This window comes from Anabrus simplex, chromosome 5 (genome assembly GCF_040414725.1).
Source record: "Anabrus simplex isolate iqAnaSimp1 chromosome 5, ASM4041472v1, whole genome shotgun sequence".
Classification (NCBI taxonomy): Eukaryota; Metazoa; Arthropoda; class Insecta; order Orthoptera; family Tettigoniidae; genus Anabrus; species Anabrus simplex.
The window spans coordinates 118363223-118386462 of NC_090269.1; the positions used below are offsets into that span (position 1 = coordinate 118363223).

At 39.2% G+C, this 23240-nt stretch overlaps 1 protein-coding gene across 1 annotated transcript in view; it reads right to left on the minus strand.

Annotated features, from left to right (window-relative positions):
* Positions 1-2494: 2494 nt before the first annotated feature.
* The window catches only part of LOC136874676 (endoplasmic reticulum metallopeptidase 1), a 248912-nt gene continuing 228166 nt past the window's right edge, over positions 2495-23240 (minus strand). The window contains exon 14 of the mRNA XM_067148313.2: positions 2495-3343. Coding sequence (XP_067004414.2) covers positions 3182-3343 — 162 coding nt within the window. The 3' untranslated portion in view covers positions 2495-3181. The remainder of the gene's footprint in view (positions 3344-23240) is intronic.

The window sequence follows — 23240 nt, forward strand, 5'->3', positions numbered from 1 at the left end:
AACAAATTTTAAGTCCAAACTCTATAATACAACTGTGCACACTCACTGCCAAGAACTTTGTGATTGTATTTGTTGACTTTAGAAATATGTAGGATTCGATAGACAGAACAGTACTGATGAGAACATTAGAGGAATTTGAGGGTTGATGAGAAAACTTAGGCATTTAATCAAGAAAACCATCCCCAACACTACATCACAAGTAAAGTTTATGGGTTCGATTGAAACAGATATCCAACTAGGGGACGGGATCTCACCACTCCTATTCAATGTTGTACTCACAAAAGAGAGTGCAGGAAGAGGTTGACAAAATTAGTAGTGAAAACTGGAATAGTAATGAGGAGGTCAAAAAAACCTTTATTGTCTAGCATTCGCAGACGATACAGCAATACTGGCAGACGACACAGAAACAGGTAAGGTATAGGATAACACTTCAAGAGATTATAGGAAAGGGCAAGAAAGATGGAAACAGCATATTAGCTATGCTGCAATGTTTATAAAATATCATATGAAAACGCAGAACTAAATGATACAGGACAGAAAAGAACCAACACAGGATATTGTCACTAAATATGGAACAATTTACCAGAGTATAGAAATTTAAATATCTAGAGGAGTGGATAACTCCTACAGGGCTACCAGGAATAACAAACATTACATGAAAGGGCAAGAAAGATGGAAACAGCATATCAGCTATGCTGCAATGTATATAAAAACAAAAGATTAATCTCAATCACTGCAAAACTTAGACATTACAACACTGTGATAAAGTCAGAAAGTTTGTATGTGACTGAATGAATTTCATTGAACAGGAAGAGCTTACTAGAAAACACTGAGGAAAAAGACAGAAAAATCTTGAGGAATGTATCAGAGCATAGTTAAGTGGGACAAGAATTTTGGCTGCAACCAAATGCAGAACTATACAGAAAGGCAGAGAAAATCACAAAAAATGGACATTCTGGAATAAACTGAGAGCAGAAAGACTCAAATGAATTGGCTTAAAAGGAGACGAGAAGGACGTGAAGGAAACTAACATATCACAGGGTGCAGGGATAGGATGACAAACAAAATTACAAAATTCTGAGATCAAACAATAGACCAAGTTCACACAAACAGGAAACTGACCGGCAACATGTGGTCACCTGGAAACAAGAATATAAAGAAGACCATTTCGAAAGGATGAAGAAATACTGGGCTGATTGAAAGAAAAACCAGAAATGATTGATGCTTAACCTGGTCCATAGTAGACACTAACCGGGGAGGGGGGCGGGGGGCAGAATTCACAGGGTTGATTTATTCTTAGTTCATTCTGTAGTATCTAAATGTCTTGATTTGCAAGTAGTAATGGAACATGCTGCCCACAGGAAAGTGTAAGCCAGATTCCATTGCAATCTAGTTTCCTCATTTTGTCACCTGGCTTCTCATGCTGCAGTTGACAGCCGGAAATCGGCCAGAGTCAGAATGATCCAAAGTTTCCTTGTAAAATGAGAGCACTTGTTAATATATACTAATATGCAATATTTAAAAATCTGTATCATCCTAGTGTTTCTGATGTGGCACAATTTTCACATTATTTTACAAGATTATAGTAACATGTGAACTGGTATCTCTCTAATTATTCAGGAGCAATATTTGAATGGAAAGCCAAAGTTACAGTTCTTTTATCTGTTGTTCCCAAAAGATTAATTTGTGGAGCAAAGATTGAACATGAACAAATATATTAAGAAAATATGTTATATACAGCAAGTTTTAGCAAAATTACTCTCTTCTCAAATTCCTCAAATAACTAGCTAAAATGAAGAAAGTTGAGACTCGCATGCAACTAGACATAATTATATCTCTTATTAAGCCTTCTTTCACAGCTATACACTGAAAAATGGTGACAACACTGGCATACATTAAAATCTGCATTTCTCTCTAAAAATTGCTTCTGGAAAACACTACAAGAGTAGATAAATTAAAGAAGTATTTAAATGAGTGAGATCATCATAGAATTCCTAACCTAAATACAGAAATATTGACACTCAACTTAAAGCTGTGAGAAAACATCTTAACAGGTATCTCTTTATATTATTCTTCACTGTTAATTCCACATTAATAGCATTTGAGCAAGTCTAGAGTTGCATTTTTAAATAAATATATTGAATTTCATTCCTACAAATAACTTACACTGCATTATTATTCAATATGCAGTATCTATATATACACAAGTGTGCTGCCACGAGCAAAGTCTGTTTTCATCCCCCCTCCCCCACCCCCCCTATAAATGATTACAAAACATCATTTCATTACAAAAACTACTGTCATGCTGTAGAGGTATGACAGAATATTACAGGATGGTAAATGCATGACAATATGCAAGAGATATATAACAGAGAGAAAACAAAACAGATGCATACACATTTAATAAAAACAACAACAACAACAACAAGATCAATAATAATAATAATAATAATAATAATAATAATAATAATAATAATAATAATAATAATAATAATAATAATAATAATAGTTTTTGTGAAGAAAAATAAGTCAAATAATACTGTGTTTTATACAAGTGTTTTCACCGACAGGTGCCCAACTATAAATTACAGCATATATTGGTAATTTCTATTAAGGAAACTTCTCCATCTTGATTGTGTGTGTATAAATACTTAAGCACTCCATGACTCCTTCAGTAACAATGCACCACTCTAATCAAAAGGCAAATTATTTATTTCATGAATGCCATTAAGGAAACAAGAAAAAAAATTCAGCTTTTCAACTGAACTGTGCATAATTTCTGCACTTAAAATACGATATAAAAGTACCAAAGGTAATTTCTATGTAAAAGCATGAATCTGAAGAAGAAATGGCACATGCAGTACTTCTACTTACAAGTAATGTTACCATTTACAGTACATAAGCATTATTCTACAAAGGTACTTAACCTGATACTCAATTCATATTCAATGCTAATTTTGCATTATTCTAATTACCGCAATTATTTTCTTTGTGACTTGGACTTTTTAATATTTGGCATTATATCACATTATTCACTCTTCAGAAATAGAAATAAGAAATATTAAAGCTATGCCATCACTTGGATTACTACAACTTGTGCTTCTGTGCTATTCTGACCTATTTCTCACATAAAAATGAGAAAATGGTTAGAATTCAAGTCGATCTATTACGCTAGCTGAGGTCAGAACTTCCATGAAGAATATGTAGCAGTCCAAGCAGTTAAAGACGTCCACTGAGGAAATTCTGCCAAGAACTGACTAAATTGGTCATTTCTCTGATGTTGACCATGAATAAAATGGCTTGTTACAGCGATGTCAATAGATTGGTTCACTCCACTGTTGCCCTAGAAGTAAAGTAATTGAAATTAGAATATCTCTAGCACAGAAGTATTCATGGAAATGACAGGAATGTTACATAATACAAATGACATTTTCCCATTTTTCTCACTTTACAAGAGACAAATATTTTTCTGATTTTAATATCAACAACAGTATCACTTAAGTGCCAGGCTTCACACACACAAACATAACCTAATTGTAGATCATAATATTCCTACCTAAAATGAAACATTAAACATAATAGACATGATACTGTAACTTTTGGGATTTTGCCATGTCAAGAAAACAAGGAGAAATTCTTTACATTTTGCGGAGGCTTTGCTCCAAGTCTTTAGAAGAAAAAAGACACGTCTGTCCACAAGGAAGACTTCTGTAATAACAATGGTTTGAATATGAGAATACTTTACCGTTGGTCTATTGTAAGTAGTACTGCCATTCATCACCAGATGGCTCGCTGTACACTAGCTTTCTAAGTGGGAAGTGATGATGCCATCTTCAACTGTCTCAGAAACAGGCAATCCGTTGCATCAAACCTGATGCTAGTAAAATTGTCATTAATCTCTCTAAAAACTCCCTGGACAAAAACCAAACGGCAGTTCTAGCTAGGGGATTTAATTTCACTGTTGCTTTTCTAAAATTCCTCCTGAGTAGTTAATTACTTCAACTGAGGCAGTCATTCACAAATTACTTAGGGATGAGGCTGAGGAGGTACAACAGGAATGTGTGAGAATGATGAGGTCTGTTGCAGTACCTGCACCCAATTTAATTAGAGGCAAGAACAGAGCTCTGAAAGAACTTTAATATGATTTTGAACCAACCATTCTCTCAGCTGATAAAAGTAATGCAACTGTTCTAATGGGCAATGACTGCTAGTTTGTCAGAGCCTGTTTACAGACAGCTCATGTGACCCTACAACTCCTGTGTCCAATGCCACTGTGAAGCTCTTAAGGCAGGCCTCAATTCTGAAATAGGGGGTTAAACATCTGACTCTGTGGGCCACAGTGCCGCCAAGATTATATGGTCTACCAAAAATCCATAAAGAGGACGTTCCTCTCAGACTGTCCAAAAGGTTCTATGTATGCTTTGGCAAAATATCTAAGCACATTAATTCAGTCCCATATAGGATGTACTGAATAATACGTTAGGGACTTCCTATATTTTGTTAAGTTGTCAACCATAACCCTAATGTACTTGTGGTGAGTTTTGATGTGGAGTCCTCGTTCACTAAATAGCTGATTCACTTGGTCATGTCTCTCATTGAACATCTATTTAACCACTGCATGACTTCCAGCTACTTCTTGTGGGATGGGCAATTTTATCAACAGACAGATGGAAGTCCAATGGTGGCTAATTTCTTCATGGAGCATTTTGAGGAGGAGACTATTTCTTCGGTGTCTGTCAAACCTATGATTTGGTGGAGGTATGTTGGAGATACATTTGTGGTCTGGACAGAAGGTCCTGAGACATTTCACTATTTTTTAGACCACCTAAATCAGCAGCATCCTTCAACTAAATTCACTATGGGGATGGAGTCAGATGGATGGCTCCCTTTCCTGAATGTTCTAGTAAGAAAGAAACCAGACGGCTCCTTAAGGCACACTGTCTACCGTAATCCTATGCACACAAATCAGTATCTCCATGCAGATTCTCACCACCATCCAGCACAAAATTAGGGTATTTTCATGATCCTCACCATGAGGGCGAAACGAGCCATCAACTATCCAGGAAGAGATGGACACATTCAACGTTAAGTTCGAGGGTAATAATGGTTACAATGATGTATAGATTTACAGAGCCCTGTATTCCAGAGGGATGACTCTGTAATGAAGAAGTGAAGGGGAACTGCCTGCCTTCCGTTTATCTACAATACCACAGACTGAATTACCAAGATCCTTTACCAGCACAATAAAAAAACCGTGTATGGCACTGTCAAAAAGCACAGTTTAAGTAGAAGTCTGGACAAATTGTCCTTGCTACTAGACTCTGAGGTGTACAAAATTCCCTGAACTTGTGGCAAGGTATAAACTGGTCAAAAAAACTGGTCCCTTGGAACTCATAAGGAACAGCAAAAAATATGTCTCAACCAGCGAGGCAAGTCAGCAATAGCTGAGCACACCCTATCGTCAGGTCATGATGTGTTCCAAGATGTTCAAGCTCTTACCCACACACATTAGAGGTAGCCTACAGGATTACAAGGGAAGCAGTGGAAATACATAAAAATCTTAATAATTTCAAAAGGGACACCAGCTATCAATTAAGCAATATGAGGTTGCCAGATTTACATACGTATTTCACTTTGCTGACCTGCACTATTGTTATCTCTTTTCTTTTTCCCCTCTGTACTCTGCTCATCACTAGGGGGTTCACTCTATGCTAATCTGTCCTACTTTTATAACCTGTGTACACCTGTTTGTGATTCTGTATTAATTCTTCCTTCTGTTCACTCTCGCCTCTTCAACATCTTTTGAGTACATCTCCTCCAGTGCTCAAATTGCACATACGTACACATACATTTCTGCTTTTTCTCTTCTTTTTTTCCTTTTCATCTTTTTCTCTATTCTATCCTTGCCTGTCTTTCATTACACTTTATCTACCACATTTCTCCCCCATTGTCTTTCATCTGATGACCTTGCTGTCTATTTTGCAATGCACATATGCATAGAACAAGAAACATCTTAATTGGAGCTAAAATGGTGTTGTCACTTCCCATTCGGAAGGCTAGCGCACAGTGAGCCATCTGGTGACAAACGAAAGTACCACTTACAATAGACCAACTGTAAAGTATCCTCGAACTGTCATTATTAGAGAAGTCTTCCTCTTGGACAGACGTCTTTCTTCTAAAGATGCAGAGCGAAGTCTTCATGAAACGTAAAGAATTTCACCTCATTTTCTTGACAGGGCAGAAGTCCAAAAGCTACAATACAATTTCTATTAGCTCCCTCTGTGGATCAGTGGTAGAGTGTCAGCCTCTGGATCCCAACCCGGCAGAAGTAGTCGGATTTTTGAAGGGCGGAAAAAAGTCCATTCGACACTCCATGTTGTACGATGTCGGCATGTAAAAGATCTCTGGTGACACATTTGGTGTTTACCCAACAAAATTCATTAAATCTCGGCCGTAGACGCCCAAGAGAGTTTTGGTTTACTCGGTCTGCCATCCAGTGGGCCTAGAGTAAAACAGAACGTCGAAATTGACGAGCAGACAGCCAGATGGTGTCGAATTGAAATGTCTGCACACGGTAGCTGAGGCCATACGATTATTATTATTATTATTATTATTATTATTATTATTATTATTATTGCCATGTCTACTAATACGGGCTGTAAAAGCATCAATCTACAGTAAATATTAAAAGTAATGTTTCACTATCTTAATTCAGCAATGCTAAAGGATGTTACCAAAGAACTTCTAATATGAAAAAAAAGGTCCCATTCTTGAAAATCATCAATAAGAGTATAAGGATTCTTAAGAACTGACTTCATGATTCTCAATCCTGCTGCAAGGTAACAAGCCATCAATCCGTCAGTAGAGGCCCAAAAGGCTGCGGTATCAAAAAGAGTTTGGTTAATGACAAAATTGGTAGAAATAACAAATTTAATTGGTGAATGTGAAAGTCGGGAGTAAAATTCTATAGCCTAATTGATTACCATATGCTTGCATCATTTCCGGCTTTTCGATTTCTTGTGCGCCTTCGTGGGAGCGAAGCTTGCTACTGTGTCTTTTGGTTCGGACCTGCCTTGCGAGCGGACACGCTCCTGCTTCCGTCCCGTTATGGAATGCCGGCCTAGGGGTAAGCACTATTTCTTCTTACTTTTTGGACATTAACTTAATTCAAATGTAAATTTTGCTTTTTGCGTAGGAGTTTACCCTCGGAATTCACATTTATCATTCAAACATCGAAATGACTTAGCTTTTCAGCCAAGCATTCACAATGTAATTTTTGGAGGCAATTCCCTTTTCCTCTTTTTAGAAACATTGTAGCTAATATGTAATTTAGTGTTTCTCAGGTTTGCCTCCGGTAGTTCAGCGTCTCTAATAGAGTTTTGTTCAGTTCTTGTATTTTGTATAACTTGAAAGTTACATTGTGTGTAGCGCATATCTGCAGATGCAGTCAAAGTCACGTTTATTTGTAAACAACTTTATTCAGTTCCATTATTGTTTTTATTTTTTTATTTTGGTTCGTCCTTCTATTACTTATTTGTTTCTTCAAATAAAATGTCAAGGTCAATTACCAGCTACTAATTTTTTGTCCATGACGAAAATGTTCCATCCGCCTCATAGGGTTTCCATGCCACTTCCCATGTCCTTTGAGAGTCGTCAAGTTTCCCAACCTGTCAACATTTTATGTTGCTTCGAGTCTGAACATTGTGAGTGATCTAATATTTTTACTAGGCGTTTAAAATTCATAAATGTTTAAGTTCATTATTATTATCATGTTTGTGTAACCAGTTACAAGGTGACAATCATAGTGGTGGTGATTTTCATTTTAAGAGGAAGTACAACTAGGTAATGTTGTTGCATATTATAATTTATGAAGAACCAACTGGAAAAGAGAAATACAATTTTCAGGTATACTATTCATGCCACCTTTTTCTCGAACACTGGAATTTTTATTTTCTTGGCCACATATTGATTGTATCACACAAGACGTTCAGAGGCAAACTACCTATAGCAGTCTTCAAGGCTCTTTTCAGGCTATCAATATTAGATATATCTTCTTGGAGACTCATCATCATCTTTGCATTTTCCCATTTATATCAGGTCTGCCTTCTTGCAATGTTTCCTCTACTTCAATCGATCCATAGCGTGCCGAGGGCTTTTCTGGCCAGGTTTCATCCTGCCACAGTAATAGAGTAAACTGTGCAGCCAGTGTCTCTACGTAGAGTGTTGGGCAGCGGGAAATAACCTAACACCCTGAAGGAGCCAACGGCTTTGGGCGGAGGAGCTCCTTTGGGAGGGTGGTGGTCCCTCAGTTGGAGGAAATCCCACTGAAAACCACCGCACAGTGTCTGTACTCACGTTAGGAGCAGCTGCAAAAGGCGCCTGTTCCCCATGTTAGGGGCAGCCTCAAGAAACACTGGCAGTAGGTATAAAATGCCCTTGACAACAGGCGAAGTGACGTCGGTTGAGGTATTTTTTGTCGTATCAACATGCAGTTGACTCTTCTTCATTTGGATCATCTTGCAGACTATTTCTTCAAAAATCTGTTACCACAATTTGTAATCCTTACTGGGATCTTGACTGCCATATGGCCAATCAACAATGGAAATGAAGTCGGGAACATCTGCTTGCAACCACTCTTGAGTGCTGGCCTGGTGTGGAGTAGAATCCTGTCAAAATACCAGTGTGAAAAATGATAGGTTCTTCTCCTGCAATTACACCATCTTCAAATTTGATACCCGGTTTTACAAAGACGTCTGTTAATTGTTTTGAACAAATTTTTCCTCGAATTGCTTTTTTGTGTTATTCCAAGTCCATATGTATTTGCAGGTCAAGTCGTCCTTTATTTAACACAGAAACAAATGTACCTCTTTTGTATATCATATATTCACCTTCAAAATCAACTCAACAAATTTTACATTTTCTTTTTGGTATGGTATACAAGCCCCTCCATCTTTGTCCATGAACTACCCTTCTTTCATAACCTTCTCCACTAGATGGTCCATTTTTCTCTCTATCTGCCCTCTGATCTTTTTCCTTTTACTTATCTTCTTTTATGTTCCCTTCTTGCAGTCCTGCTGGTACTCATACTCTTTACATGACCAAACCACTTCAATCTTGCTTCAGGATTTTGCAGTAGAGTGTCTCCTTTTCCCCACTTCCTCTTGGAGAATTTTTTTTTATTCCTCTCCTGGTCTTTTAGAACATGGTGCGTAGGAACTTCATTTCTGCAGCTTCGAGTTTTGAGTTGTCTTGCCTCATTAACGTGGTAGTTTCCAAGCTATACAGGAGGATGAGAGTATAATAGTTTTTATATACTGTCATCTTAGCTTTCAGCAGTACTTCTTTATCCCACAGCAGTTGTCTTACTTGGTGGTAAAATTGTGTTGCTTTGCTAATTCATAAGGTTCTCTTGATACTATACTACCCAAATACTTAAACTTTGGAACACTGTCCAGTTTGGTGTCATTTAGCAAGATTTGTGGTTCATCCCCTCTCTATATTTTCGTTTTTTAAATTTTTGTTAGTGGTTTAACGTCGTACTAACACACTGACGGTTTTTGGCGACAAGGATGGGGAAAGGCTAAGACTGGGAAGGTAGTGACCGTGGCCTTAATTAAGGTACAGCCCCCAGCATTTGTTCCCCGTAAGTCCAACCCCTCGTCCTCGTCATGGGGGACGGGCAACGGTATGATGTAAGAGCGAAGTACAGTGGGCACCTCGAGGTGCCCCAGAACCGCAACAGTAGCTGTGAAGGCTTTACAGGAGCCCTGAAAAGTAACGGTTAATGGGCCTCTGGTGAAGTCCGTAACGGCAACTGAGGCAGAGAAGGAGACCTTTGGTACGAAAAAGTTGGCAGAGGAGGCAACCCTCCCTCTTGGGGTTAAATGAAGAGGGAAACCACTGCTTTGCGGTGAAGAGGGATCTTCAATGGCTAAGGAAGACAACCCCAACAGAAAACAGCATGCCTGAAAGCTTCAGGTGGCAGCCCCACCACCAGGCTTGGGTGCTATGGGCTAATAACTCGCACAACCTTAAATTACGCCGTTACAGATACATCAACAATGAGAAACCGGACTGATCCAAAGATGATGAGGTTTGGCTTGAAAAGGGTAACAAAAATTGGATTATGGAATGTGAGAACTCTGCGGGAAAGTGAAAGACTAAGACAGGGAGTGGCATGTATGAAGAGTTAAGGCCTGAATATCTTAGGATTAAGTGAGGTGAGATGGAGCGGGTGTGGGGAATTGATCACCCATGATGGAGCTACATTTATATATTCTGGAAGACCTCAGGGCGATTGAGTGAGTTGTGAAGTGTGGGTATACTGATGGAGAAGGAGGCTGAGAGGAGCTATGTGGGGTGTCATCCAATGTCGGCAAGGATAATTGTGGCATGTTTCAGGACCAACATTAGAAATGTTGTGATGATAGTGTGCTATGCACCCACTGAGACAGCAAAGGAGGAAGACAAACGGGCATTTTATGTGCATCTAAATACCATGATTAAGAAACAGAAGAGAAAGGATAGAATTATAGTTGGAGGAGGTTTGAATGCTAAAGTGGGCCAGAATAATGAAGGACTTGAGCACATCACGGGAAGGCATGGATTAGGAAAATGAAATGAGAATGGATAGTTCGTTGTGGATTTCTATGCCAGCCACCATCTGATTATTGGTGGTACGGTATTTCCACATAAAAGATTGCCATAAAGTGACCTGGACATCATAGGACAGAGAATAAGATAGATCATGAGGCGATTGGACAAAGGTGGAGGCAATCACTGTTGGATGTGAGGAATAAGAGAGATGCAGACATCATCAGTAGTGATCATCATCTTGTTGTGGCTACCTTCAGAATGGAGATCCAGGCACAGAAAAGGAGGACAGAACAGACAAGGAAGAAGTATGATGTTGGAAAGCTAAAGGATGTCAGAAAGGTGAAGGAAGTCTTCAGGATAGAACTAAAGAATTAGATTCAAGCACTCACTGAAGTGGCAGCCGAAACTGTTAAGGAAAAATGGTTGAAGATTAAATCTGTCTTTATGGAAGTGAAAATATCCTGGTTTCTAGGGATTGGAGGAAAAAAGACTGGATGACCGAGCAGACATGGGAAATCATTAAAGAGAGGAGAGAGATGAAGGAGGCAATGAATGCATGTAAGACACGAGCAAGAAAGGCAGAACTGCAATCAAAATATGCTGCAAAGGATAGGGAAGTGAAGAGATGTGTAAGCAGGGATCAAAGGAACTTGAGAGATGACCTGTCTCAACAGGCAGAAACGGCAGCAGCCAACAAGGGAAATCTCAAAGAACTCTATACCATCAGCAGAATTCTGGCAAGGAAGCAGGTGCAGAAAAAACATTCATTCAGGAACAAAGATGGAACCCCTAACCTGAAGATCAACTGAAGTGATGGCAGGAACATTTTTCTGCAGTTCTAAACCGCTCCATAGAAGATCAGTCAGATGTGGGGGAAGGAGAAGATGAGATTCAGTCTGACCCAAGGAATAAATCCTGCATTCCGACAGTAAGGGAAATCAAGAAGGCATTGAGAGAGCTGCATATTGACAAGTCAGCAGGAGTTAATAACATTCCATCAGAAGTCATGAAGATTGATATGGACACTAATGCCAATATATTGCAGCCTCTATTCGAGAATGTATGGGTTACTGGAGAAATGCCGACAAGACTAGAGATGTGGGTTGTTGGTGCAGCTGCCAAAAAAGGAGGATACATAAAATTGTAACAAATGGAGGGGCATTATGTTTCTCTCAATACCTAGCACACTTCACCAGGATTCTGCTGAACAGAATTAAAGAGTATGTCAACTTGAGGCTCCGGGAGAACAGGCAGGCTTTCGTCCTAATCGCTCGTGCAATGACCAAATAAACACCTCAAGTATAATTCTGGAGCAGTGTGCCAAATGGTCATCTCACCTCCATGCAGGGTTCATTGACTTTGAGAAAGCTTTTGACTCGATCAACAGAGAAACCATGTGGAAGGAAGTGAAGCATTATGGAGCGCCAGCACAAATTGTCGATCTCACTCAAGAATCGTACCATGATTACACACGTAGAGTCATTCATGGGGGCTGTATATCTGTACGTTTAGGCGTTCGTCAAGGATGTATCCTATTTCCAACTATGTTCTCCAACACACGACATCGCCCATTACCTAGCAGGACTACTTCAGCCACATACAGGACACACTGAAACCTACGTGAATGACTCTACATTTCATCCAGCTCCTTAAGGACCAATCAATTGAAAGCAAGTTAGTTTTAACATCACGTCACTTTTCACCAAGGTGCCGCTAACAGAAGTATTTCCGCTGTTGTGTTTGAGTCATCAGTCCATAGACTGGTTTGATGCAGCACTCCATGCCACCCTATCCTGTGCTAACCTTTTCATTTCTAGTAACTACTACATCCCACATCTGCTCTAATCTGCTTGTCATATTCATACCTTGGTCTACCCCTACCGTTCTTACCACCTACACTTCCTTCAAAAACCAACTGAACAAGTCCTGGGTGTCTTAAGATGTGTCCTATCATTTTATCTCTTCTTCTCGTCAAATTTAGCCAAATCGATCTCCTCTCACCAATTTGATTAAGTATCTCTTCATTCGTGATTCCATCTATCCATCTCACCTTCAGCATTCTTCTGTAACACCACATTTCAAAAGCTTCTAGTCTCTTTCTTTCTGAGCTAGTTATTGTCCATGTTTCACTGCCATACAATGCCACGCTCCACACGAAAGTCTTCAAAAACAGCTTTCTAATTCCGATATCAATGTTTGAAGTGAGCAAATTTCTTTTCTTAAGAAAGCTCTTCCTTGCTTGTGCTAATCTGCATTTTATGTCCTCCTTACTTCTGCCATCGTTAGTTATTTTACTACCCAAGTAACAATATTCACCTACTTCCTTTAAGACTTCATTTCCTAATCTAATATTTCCTACATCACCTGCCTTTGTTCGACTGCACTCCATTACTTTTGTTTTGGACTTATTTATTTTCATCTTGTACTTCTTATCCAAGACTTCATCCATACCATTCAGCAACTTCGAGATCTTCTGCAGTATTAGACAAAATAACAATATCATCAGCAAATCCCAAGGTTTTAATTTCCTCTCCTTGGATAGTGATTCCCTTTTCAAATTCCTCTTTGATTTCCTTTACTGCCTGTTCTATGTAAACATTGAAAAGGAGAGGGGACAAACTGCAGCCTTGCCTCACTCCTTTCTGGATTGCTGCTTCTTTTTCAAAGCCCTTGATTCTTATCACTGCAGACTGATTTTTATACAGATTGTAGATAATTCTTCGTTCTCGGTATCTGATCCCTATCATCTTCAGAATCATAAATAGCTTGGTCCAATCAACATTATCGAATGCCTTTTCTAGATCTACGAATGCCATGTACGTGGGCTTGTCCTTCTTGATTCGATCCTCTAAGATCAGACGTAAAGTCAAGATTGCTTCACGTGTTCCTAAATTTCTTCTGAAGCCAAACTGATCTTCTCACAACTCAGCTTCAACTTGTTTTTCCATTCTTCTGTAAATAATACGTGTTAAAATTTTGCAGGCATGAGATACTAAACTAATGGTGCAGTAGTTTTCACACCTGTCAGCACCGGCTTTCTTGGGAATAGGTATAACAACATTCTTCCGAAAATCGGATGGGACTTCTCCTGTCTCATACATCTTGCACACTAAATGAAATAACCTTGCCATGCTGGTTTCTCCTAAGGCAGTCAGTAATTCAGAGGGGATGTCATCAATTCCAGGTGCCTTGTTCCTATTTAGGTCGCTCACAGTTCTGTCCAACTCTGACCTCAAAATTGGGTCTCCCATTTCATCAGCATCAACAGCCTCTTCATGTTCCCGAACCAAATTATCTACATCTTTACCTTCATACAATTGTTGCATATGCTCCTGCCATCTTTCTGCTTTGTCTTCTTTCCCTAGAAGTGACTTTCCATCTGAGCTCTTAATATTCATACACCTAGATTTCCTTTCTCCAAAGGTTTCCTTGATTTTCCTGTATGCAGCATCTACCTTTCCCAGGACCATACAGCCTTCGACATCCTTGCACTTCTCCTTCAGCCATTCTTCCTTAGCTACCTTGCACGTTCTATCCACTTGATTCTTTAATCGCCTGTATTCTTTTCTGCCCTCTTCATTTCTAGCATTCTTGTATTTTCGTCGTTCATCAATCGGGTCTAGTATCTCCTGAGTTATCCACTGATTCTTAGTTGATCTTTTCTTCCTTCCTAACATTTCTTCAGCAGCCTTACTGACTTCATTTTTCATGCCTCTCCACTCTTCCCCTATAGTGTTTCCTTCAGCCTTTTCATTTAGTCCCTGTGCAACATGTTCCTTGAAACAATCCCTCACACTCTTTTCTTTCAACTTGTCTAGATCCTATCTTTTTGCATTCTTTCCTTTCTTCAATTTCTTCAACTTCAGATGGCATTTCATGACCAACAAGTTGTGGTCAGAGTCCACGTCTGCTCCTGGGAAAGTTTTGCAATCCAACACCTGGTTTCTGAATCTCTGCCTAATCATAATGAAGTCTATTTGATACCTTCCAGTGTCTCCAGGTCTCGTCCACGTGTACAGCCGTCGTTTGTGGTGTTTGAACCAAGTATTGGCAAGGACTAAATTATGATCAGTGCAGAATTCAACCAGCCGACTTCCTCTTTCGTTCCTTTGTCCCAATCCAAATTCTCCTACTGTACTACCTTCTCTTCCTTGGCCTACCACTGCATTCCAGTCTCCCATCACAATTAAGATTCTCGTCACCTTTTACATATTGTATTAAATCTTCTATTTCCTCATATATTCTTTCGATTTCTTCATCATCCACTGAACTAGTAGGCATATAGACCTGCACTACTGTGGTGGGCATTGGTTTGGTGTCTATCTCGACTACGATAATTCTTTCACTATGCTGGTCGTAGTAGCTTACCCGCTGCCCTATTTTCTTATTCATTATTAAACCAACTCCTGCATTTCCCCTGTTTGATTTTGTGTTGATAATTCAGTAGTCGCCTGACCAAAAATCTTGTTCTTCCTGCCAACGTACTTCACTTATACCAACTACATCTAACTTTAGCCTATCCATCTACCTTTTCAGATTCTCTAACCTACCACAACGATTCAAACTTCTAACATTCCACGCTCCGACTCGCAAAATGTCAGTATCAATCTTCTTGATGATCGCCCCCTCTCGTGTAGTCCCCACCCGGAGATCTGAATGGGGGACTAGTTTACCTCCGGAATATTTTACCCGGGAGGAAGCCATCATCAGTAAATCATTCATACAGAGAGAGCTGCATGTCCTTGGGAGTTAGTTATGGCTGTAGTTTCCCGTTGCTTTCAGCTGTGTAGCAGTATCAACACAGCTAAGCCATGCTGAGTATTATTAGAAGGCCGTATCAGTCAATCATCTAGACTGCCGCCCTCGCAACTACCGAAAGGCTGCTACTCCCCTTTCGATGAACCATTCGTTAGTCTGGTCTCTCAACAGATACCCATCTGATATGGTTGCACCTGCGGCTCGGCTATCTGCATCATTGGGACACGCAAGCCTCCCCACCGCGGCAAGGTCACATGGTTCCGCTGTTAGACCAGAAATTTCCAGAAGACCTGTCAACACTAGCTAAAGAATGTCTTAACGCCACTTATTTCTACTTCAAGGGGAAATTCTACGAACAGACAGAAGGGCTGATCAGATGTAAGGCTTTTCAGGCATTTGCTCACGTAGGGTCTGACACATCCCACTCTGATGAGTCTAGTGTCAGACCTAAGACGAAACGCTGGTTGATAGAGCAAATGCCTGAAAAGCCTTACATCTGATCAGTTTTTGACATGCTTTATTGGTGAAAAATATCAAATTCCCTCCATGGGAACTTAGAATTTCCCTTCAGACAAAAGGGGCCGCGATGGGGTCACCGCTGTCTTCAATAATAGCAAACATGTATATGGAACACTTCGAATAGAAAGCCTTAGCCACATATACCCTGAAATCGAAATGTTTTCTCCGTTATGTGGATGACACGTTAGTGATCTGGCCTCACGGGACCAACAACCTGCAGCTATTTCTCAACCATCTGAACTCTATTGACGTAAATATTCAGTTCACCATGGAAATCGAAGTAAACAGAAAACTACTGTTCTTGGATGTCCTAGTAAAACGCAACATCAATGGGACTCTAAGTCATGCAGTATACAGGAAACCCATACACACAGACATGTATCTGCACGCCTCTTCTCACCACCACCCATCACAAAAGCAGACTGTTCTAACATCAGTAGTTAACAGGGCCATAGTGATATCAGATGCAGAACACCTCGAAGAAGAATATGAACACCTCAGGAGAAATGGCTACTCGCTCAATAACATCTGATGAGTCTTTAGAAAATCAGAAGAAAACAAAGAAAAGGCTGCCGTAGAAGGAAACAGGAAACTAGAACTGACCCGCCCGAAAACAGTGATACTTCCATACATTAAAAACGCTACAGACAGGATCGGCAAGATACTGGACAAATACAACATAAAAACCATCTATAAACCACACTGGAAGCTAGCCCGTTATCTACTACCAGTAAAAGACAACAGAACTACAGGCTCCTGGAGTAAATCACATTGAATATAGCTGCGGAACGTGCCGTTTGTGAAACAAAACGTCTGATCTCCACCCGCCTAAAAGAACATATCCGTCACACCAAGAATCAAAACATGGATATTTCAGCGGTAGCCAAGCATTCCTACAAAACAAGACCAAGATCCTAGCAGCTATCCCTTGGAATCAGGAAAGGAAAATCCACGAGGCTATCGAAGTCAAGAAACATCCGAACAATACGAGTTTAGAAGAAGGATACAAAATCAGTAATTCTTGGATGCCTATCATACATAGATTAAGACATACAGTACAGACCACAACATAAATACGCAGGTCGAACCTCCAATTACATAAACGGCACAGGCAAGCTCCACTACCTGGCTGTGACACATACCTTCCAGAATTCTCACGAGACAGGCAGGGGGCTTATGTCAGCCAGAAAGGCTAGGATATATAGATCAAGGTCAGAAACCACTCTTGTAGTGTGATTGCTGCCTGGGAGACTGATTACCTCGGATCGAGTAGGGGTATTTCAGTAGCCTTGAAAAAGAATACTGCCATGTATTTGAAACGTGGGCAAACTGTACGTAATCTACAGAAAACAACAATACGGTTCAACCCGGAAAATAAACTAAATAAGTCTTAAATTCACTCCGGATTTTATTCTCATATCATGCTAAGGTTCCGTTGTAGTGTTCTATTGCCTTTAAATTATTTTGCTCACTCCTGTTCTTTACTACCCTGTACAACGATTTATATTCCCTCTACAATCTATTTCCAATTTATCCACAGACTGATTCCATGTTTTCTCTTTCTCTAACTTTTTTTTTTTCCATATAAAGTTCCTGTTGTCTTAACACTGGTTAGTTGGTCATGGATAGTGTTTTGTTTCTCTTTGTCTAGTATCTATTTTGCTCTGTTTCTCTTTTTATTGGCTGTTTTGACTACATTGCTTCACGAAGGTGTCTATTCCTTTTTTGATCAATTTTGTTACATCACATAGTTCTTTAGCTTCTTCCACAAATGTAATCTTTAAAATTTTTCCATTCTTCCTCTACTCTTGTTGTTTCTCCCTTTGGTAGGTGTCATCATTTACAGTATGCTCTGATAATCTTTCTGCAACCAGGCTTCTAATTTTCATGTCATTACTTTTCATTTCTTCTGAGTACGTTTAAGTCCAAGATCAGAAATCTATGGTCTCTGTCCATACTCTCGCTGGCAACGACCTTAACGTCAGTCATACATACTCCCCCCCACCTATCTTTGTGTGTGATGACATAAGGTTCGGATGTTAAGGAAAAGTAATGTTTCTTTCTTGAGCTTGTTTTACCAGAAATCTGAAAAGTACGTGTGAATGATGTGTCCCTCAGCTCGTTTAAAGCAATTTTATGTTGCTTAAATATGCATATTTCAGCAGTTTTCATTATTTTGGTCATTCTTTTCTCATTTTAATTATATACGGTCATATCTGGTTGTAATTTGAGCATTTCTGCTTAAACTGAGGAATCTTTTTTAACAAGGTATATCAAGTTTCAAGCACAGGATTTACAAATACTGTAGTAGACATACTTTTCTTTCTTTTCCCGGAACAGACCGGTAGCACGTTTAGAAGACCTGATTCCGAGTAAAAGCTTCTGTGTGGACGTCTCAATGACGAGGATGTCACTTCAGTACATACATTTAGATGAGAAGCAATTAGCAAACAAAGGATATGCCAGGTTTTCTCTCACCCAATTCATCTCTGATGGGTCCAGTTACAGCCTTCTACCCTTTTAACACCAACAAATTTCAACACTGGTCACACTTCCAGTACTACAGTGAATCCTGTCCGACTTGAGGTGAAGTGCAGTGAAGACTTAAAATTAAAAAATTTGTGAAAACTTTGGTGAAGAGTTCTTCAGTAGACCTACTGACTGAACAATTCTCTTTTGTAAAGCATCTGAAGTTAAGGTGGCAGTAGTAAAGCTAATCGATGTGAATACATGTTGAAAGTTTTTAACGCACTGAGGCTCTGTCAATCTGCACGATTCTTCTTCTTCTTCTTCTTCTTCTTCTTCTTCTGTTTTAAATATTACAGTCATAATGGTAAACCATTCCTGTGATACATCCAGGCTCATTCTCAAATTTTCCAACCTTTCTTCAGTCTTCCTTATATAAACCCTGACATTTTCATTCTTCAATTTTGTTATATCTCACTTCCTTACAGGTTGTTTACTTCTGATAAGTTTCAGTAGTGCTCTTATATCTACAACCAAGTTGTGGTCTGTATTTGCATCTGCCCCAGCTAATGTTTTATATATCTCGATGCTGTTTTTGAACCTTTGATTAAGTATAATAAAATCTATCTGATATCTGGCTATATCACCAGGACTCTTCCATGTATGCAGCCTCCGTTTATGGTTCTTAAACCAGGTGTTAGCACTCCAAAGGTCAAGGTTCTTGCAGAAATCAATTAGTTTTTCTCCTCTTTCATTTCTCCCTAACATCCATAATCTCCAACCACATTATTCTGTCTGTATGCAGCCTCCGTTTATGGTTCTTAAACCAGGTGTTAGCACTCCAAAGGTCAAGGTTCTTGCAGAAATCAATTAGTTTTTCTCCTCTTTCATTTCTCCCTAACATCCATAATCTCCAACCACATTATTCTGTCTTCCACTTCCCAATAAACTATTTGAATCTTTCATCATCACGGTTCTTACTTGACCTTTTTCATTCTCCTCAAACACCACCTCTATCCGTTCATAAATCCAGCTTACCTCTTCCTCGTCTGTATCCACTGTAAGCATATACACTTGAATCATCAGGGTTACTCTGTATCTTGATTGCCAGTACCCATCACTTACAGGCATCACCTTCATAATACTTCTATCTCAAACATTTCTATACAATAGTCCTACACCTTCTTGCCTGTGTTGTTCTCTCACATAAAAATCATCTTGTAATCTCCACATACAAGCTCTCCTTCTCCTTCCCATCACACTTCACATAATTCTAAAATACTGATGTATTTCTCCATTTCCTTCTTCACATTCTCCAGTTTAGCTTTCTCATTCATCGTTCTGACATTCCAAGTACCAATCCTCAACAATTCAGATGTCCTTCTTCCCCTTCTGCTCAATCTTCACATCGTATGGTTCCTCTTGCAACTTTCCTTCTACCTTTCCTCTCATTCTCCTCTTTATATTCTTTCCAGTATTTTTGTCATTTGTAATAAGAGTGTGATTCCTCTATAGTTATAAAACACTATTTAGTCCCCCTTCTTGAAGACTGGTATTATTCCCTTTCCCCAGTCCTCTGGCACAAGTTTCTATTTCTATACACAGTAACAATCTGTGCACCCATTGTAGTCTAACAGGTCCAGCAGCCTTTCATTTCCACACTAAGTTCATCCATCTCTGCTGCCTTCACCATTTTCATTTTACAGATTGTCCGACTTGTTGGCTGAATGGTCAGCGTACTGGCCTTCGGTTCAGTGGGCCCCGGGTTCGATTCCCCGCCGGGTCGGAGATTTTAACCTTTATTGATTAATTCCAGTGGCCCGGGGACTGAGTGTTTGTGCTGTCCCCAAGATCCCTGCAACTCACATACCACACATAAGACTATCCTCCACCACAATAACACGCAGTTACCTACACATGGCAGATGCCACCCACCCTCATCGGAGGATCTGCCTTACAAGGGCTGCATTTGGCTAGAAATAGCCACAGGAACTTAATAAATTTTACAGACTGCTAATTCCACCTCTAACATGGTTGTGTAATCTTCTACTGTTGAGTAATCACACCGTATTAGTACCGTCTCTTCTGCACAATTTCTCACATTCAGCAGTTCATCAAAATACTTATCCCATCTTCTCTTTATTTCTTCTGGATGTTACCAATTTTCCACCTTTCTCTTTCATAAACTTTGTATGAACTCTTTTCTATTACTCTGTATTAATTCTATATTGCATTCTTTTACTGCCAGTTCCCTCTGTTTCCATCTTTTGTGTAAACTCTTTCTAACTTTTCACTTCCTACCAATTTCTTACATTTCCTTTTATTAATCAAGATACTTCCTTTTGCTTTCTTCTTTTTTATCTATTCTATTCTTGTCATGCTTTTCTCTTTTCCTTCACTGCTTCTCTCACTTTCTCATTCCGCCATGGTGTCTCCTTTTTCTTTCACTCTCACTGATTTCTACCACAGGCATTCATGCTCCTCTTACAAATGCTGTTTTGAAGATGTTCCATTCTTCTTCCACATTTCCTACTTCAGTAATTGGAATTTGTTGTTTCAGTCTCTCCAGAAATTCTCCCCGTACATTCTTATCTTTTAATTTCCACATTTTTATTTTACTTTCTCTTATCTCCCTTAATTTTTCGATTTTCCCCACTCTCATTTTTGCTACCAGAACTCTTATGATCTCCATCTAATGCTTCTCCTGGTAAAGCTGTTACATCCATCAACTGTCTGCGATTTGTCCTTTCCACCAGAAAGTAATCAATTCTTCTGTCACCCCAGCCAATATATTGTAATTTTCTTGCCGTTTTTCTTCCAAAACCATACGTTGCCCACAATATTCCATTCCTGTCACAAAACTCACCTAGTTTCTCCCTTTTTTCATTCCTTTCATATCTATATGGTGCGATTACTTCTTCCTTCCTTTCTCTTTCATTTCCCACTTGTGCATTTAAGTCTCCTGTTATAATCACTTCCACATCAGTCATCTCCTTTCCTACTTTCTCCAGAAATTCCTTAATATCATCCTCTTTGTTCCCTGTTTGTGGAGCATACACTTATATGAAATCCTTCACTTCATTCCTTATTCTCAGTCTAATTTTCATTATCTTGTTGCTGATATACTCTGCCATATCCACATACTCTTCTGGCTGTTTTAAAATGATCAGATCCACTCTATTTTTTGCCTCTCTGCTGCCACTTCACTAGCAGAAATTTTCTCCCAACGTTAGCACTTTTTTTATTTGAAGCCTAAATTGTGAAGCACTCGTTGCAATGAACTTACACTTTCACTATATCCACACTTCTCCCTTAGCGGTATACGCACGTTTTCTGCTGTAGGAAATTCCCCATGGTCACCTAGCAGCCAAAATCACTAAGCATACTAAGATTTTTCTCCCCTACAAAGTTTTTCCTTGGAGATTAAAATATTTTTTGGTTGGGTGAATATTTCACTTCATTAACACATCTCTGGACAAGACGAAGGCTAACATTAGACATTACTGCAGTCACTTCTTGGCTTTTCTTGAAATGCAGTCAACAAAAGATGTGAGTCAACTTCTGCACGTATTGCAAAACATTCACAATTATCGATTTTGTTTTGTTGGCTAAATCCTTCTTAAGCCCTTCCCGACAATGATGCTTCAGAGGAGTTTCTTGTTCCTTTCTCGCACTTAGTCCTCTTCACATAATCAAACATGCCAACTTTCAAAAGTAAAAAAATCAGGATAAATTTGGCAGTGAATCGCGACGTATTACATCACTGACGGCAGAACATGTACTAATTCATTATAATTCAATGCATTAACAACTCTTTTTGGCCTACGTATATATATTTTTCATTATTTGTATGTGAATACTAAATACTGGAACCACACCCAGGCAACTGGAGTGGGACATTGATGATGACTAAATACAGGACATACACATTACGATTAATTGTTGTTCAACAAACCCGTAGCTGACTTAGCCTTCTTCAGAAACTAAAACTAAATTTTTGCTCAAAGCACTTGCCTTGCTGAACTAATTTTAAGGTTAAAAGTTTCTCCAAAGTTTGTTCAGACAGCAAGGATCTGAACTCTGTTTTTGTCTTTGTGACTCTGCTAAAAATCCTTTCACATCCTGCATTGCTATGTGGAATTGATAAAATAGCAAGCATCACCTTAGAGAGTCTGTCATATTTAAGTACACCATCAGCTGATTTCATCTGACCTACCAATGCCCATTGAACATCAGTTCTTCCTTTTGCCAGGTCTGTTTCTTCAAGCTGAAAGTTAAAGAACTGGGAGTGCAGAATAACAGTTCCTCTATCTAAATGTTCCGTTTCACTAGTCAGAATGTTCGGAAACTTGTTAATAAAAAAATCTAAGGTTAGAAAATGATGCCTCACTTATAGCAGAAATATTTGCAACTTTTGCATTAATTAAAACTTTGTCTTTGAACGGAAATTTGTGTAGCATGTAATCACATGATGAAGAGAAACACTTTCTAACAGACTTAAAGAATATGCACTTTTCCTCAGACTTCAAAGTGCTCACAAAAAAAAAAATGCTGAGTTCCCTATCATCAGATCACAAACATCGTTTTGATTTGCTGGAGTATGATAAACTACATCAAGGAGAGAGGAGAAGCTTTTAATAACGTGTGGTTTCACAAACCTTGCCATCACATTCTATAATAGTTCCTTCAAAACTGACCTCAACAGTGGATGTGCAGCATACTTGACTGAAGAGCCTCGTTTGGATTCTCAAAGATATCCATAAAACTTGAGAGAAAAGGGCAAAAAGATTTATGTATATTTGATGAAAGGAACATGAACAGTCGTTCTTCACATGACAATGCATGGCTCTTAGTGGCATCAGTAGTCTGACTGGGTTTTCCTTTTAACTGAGAAGTGTGGT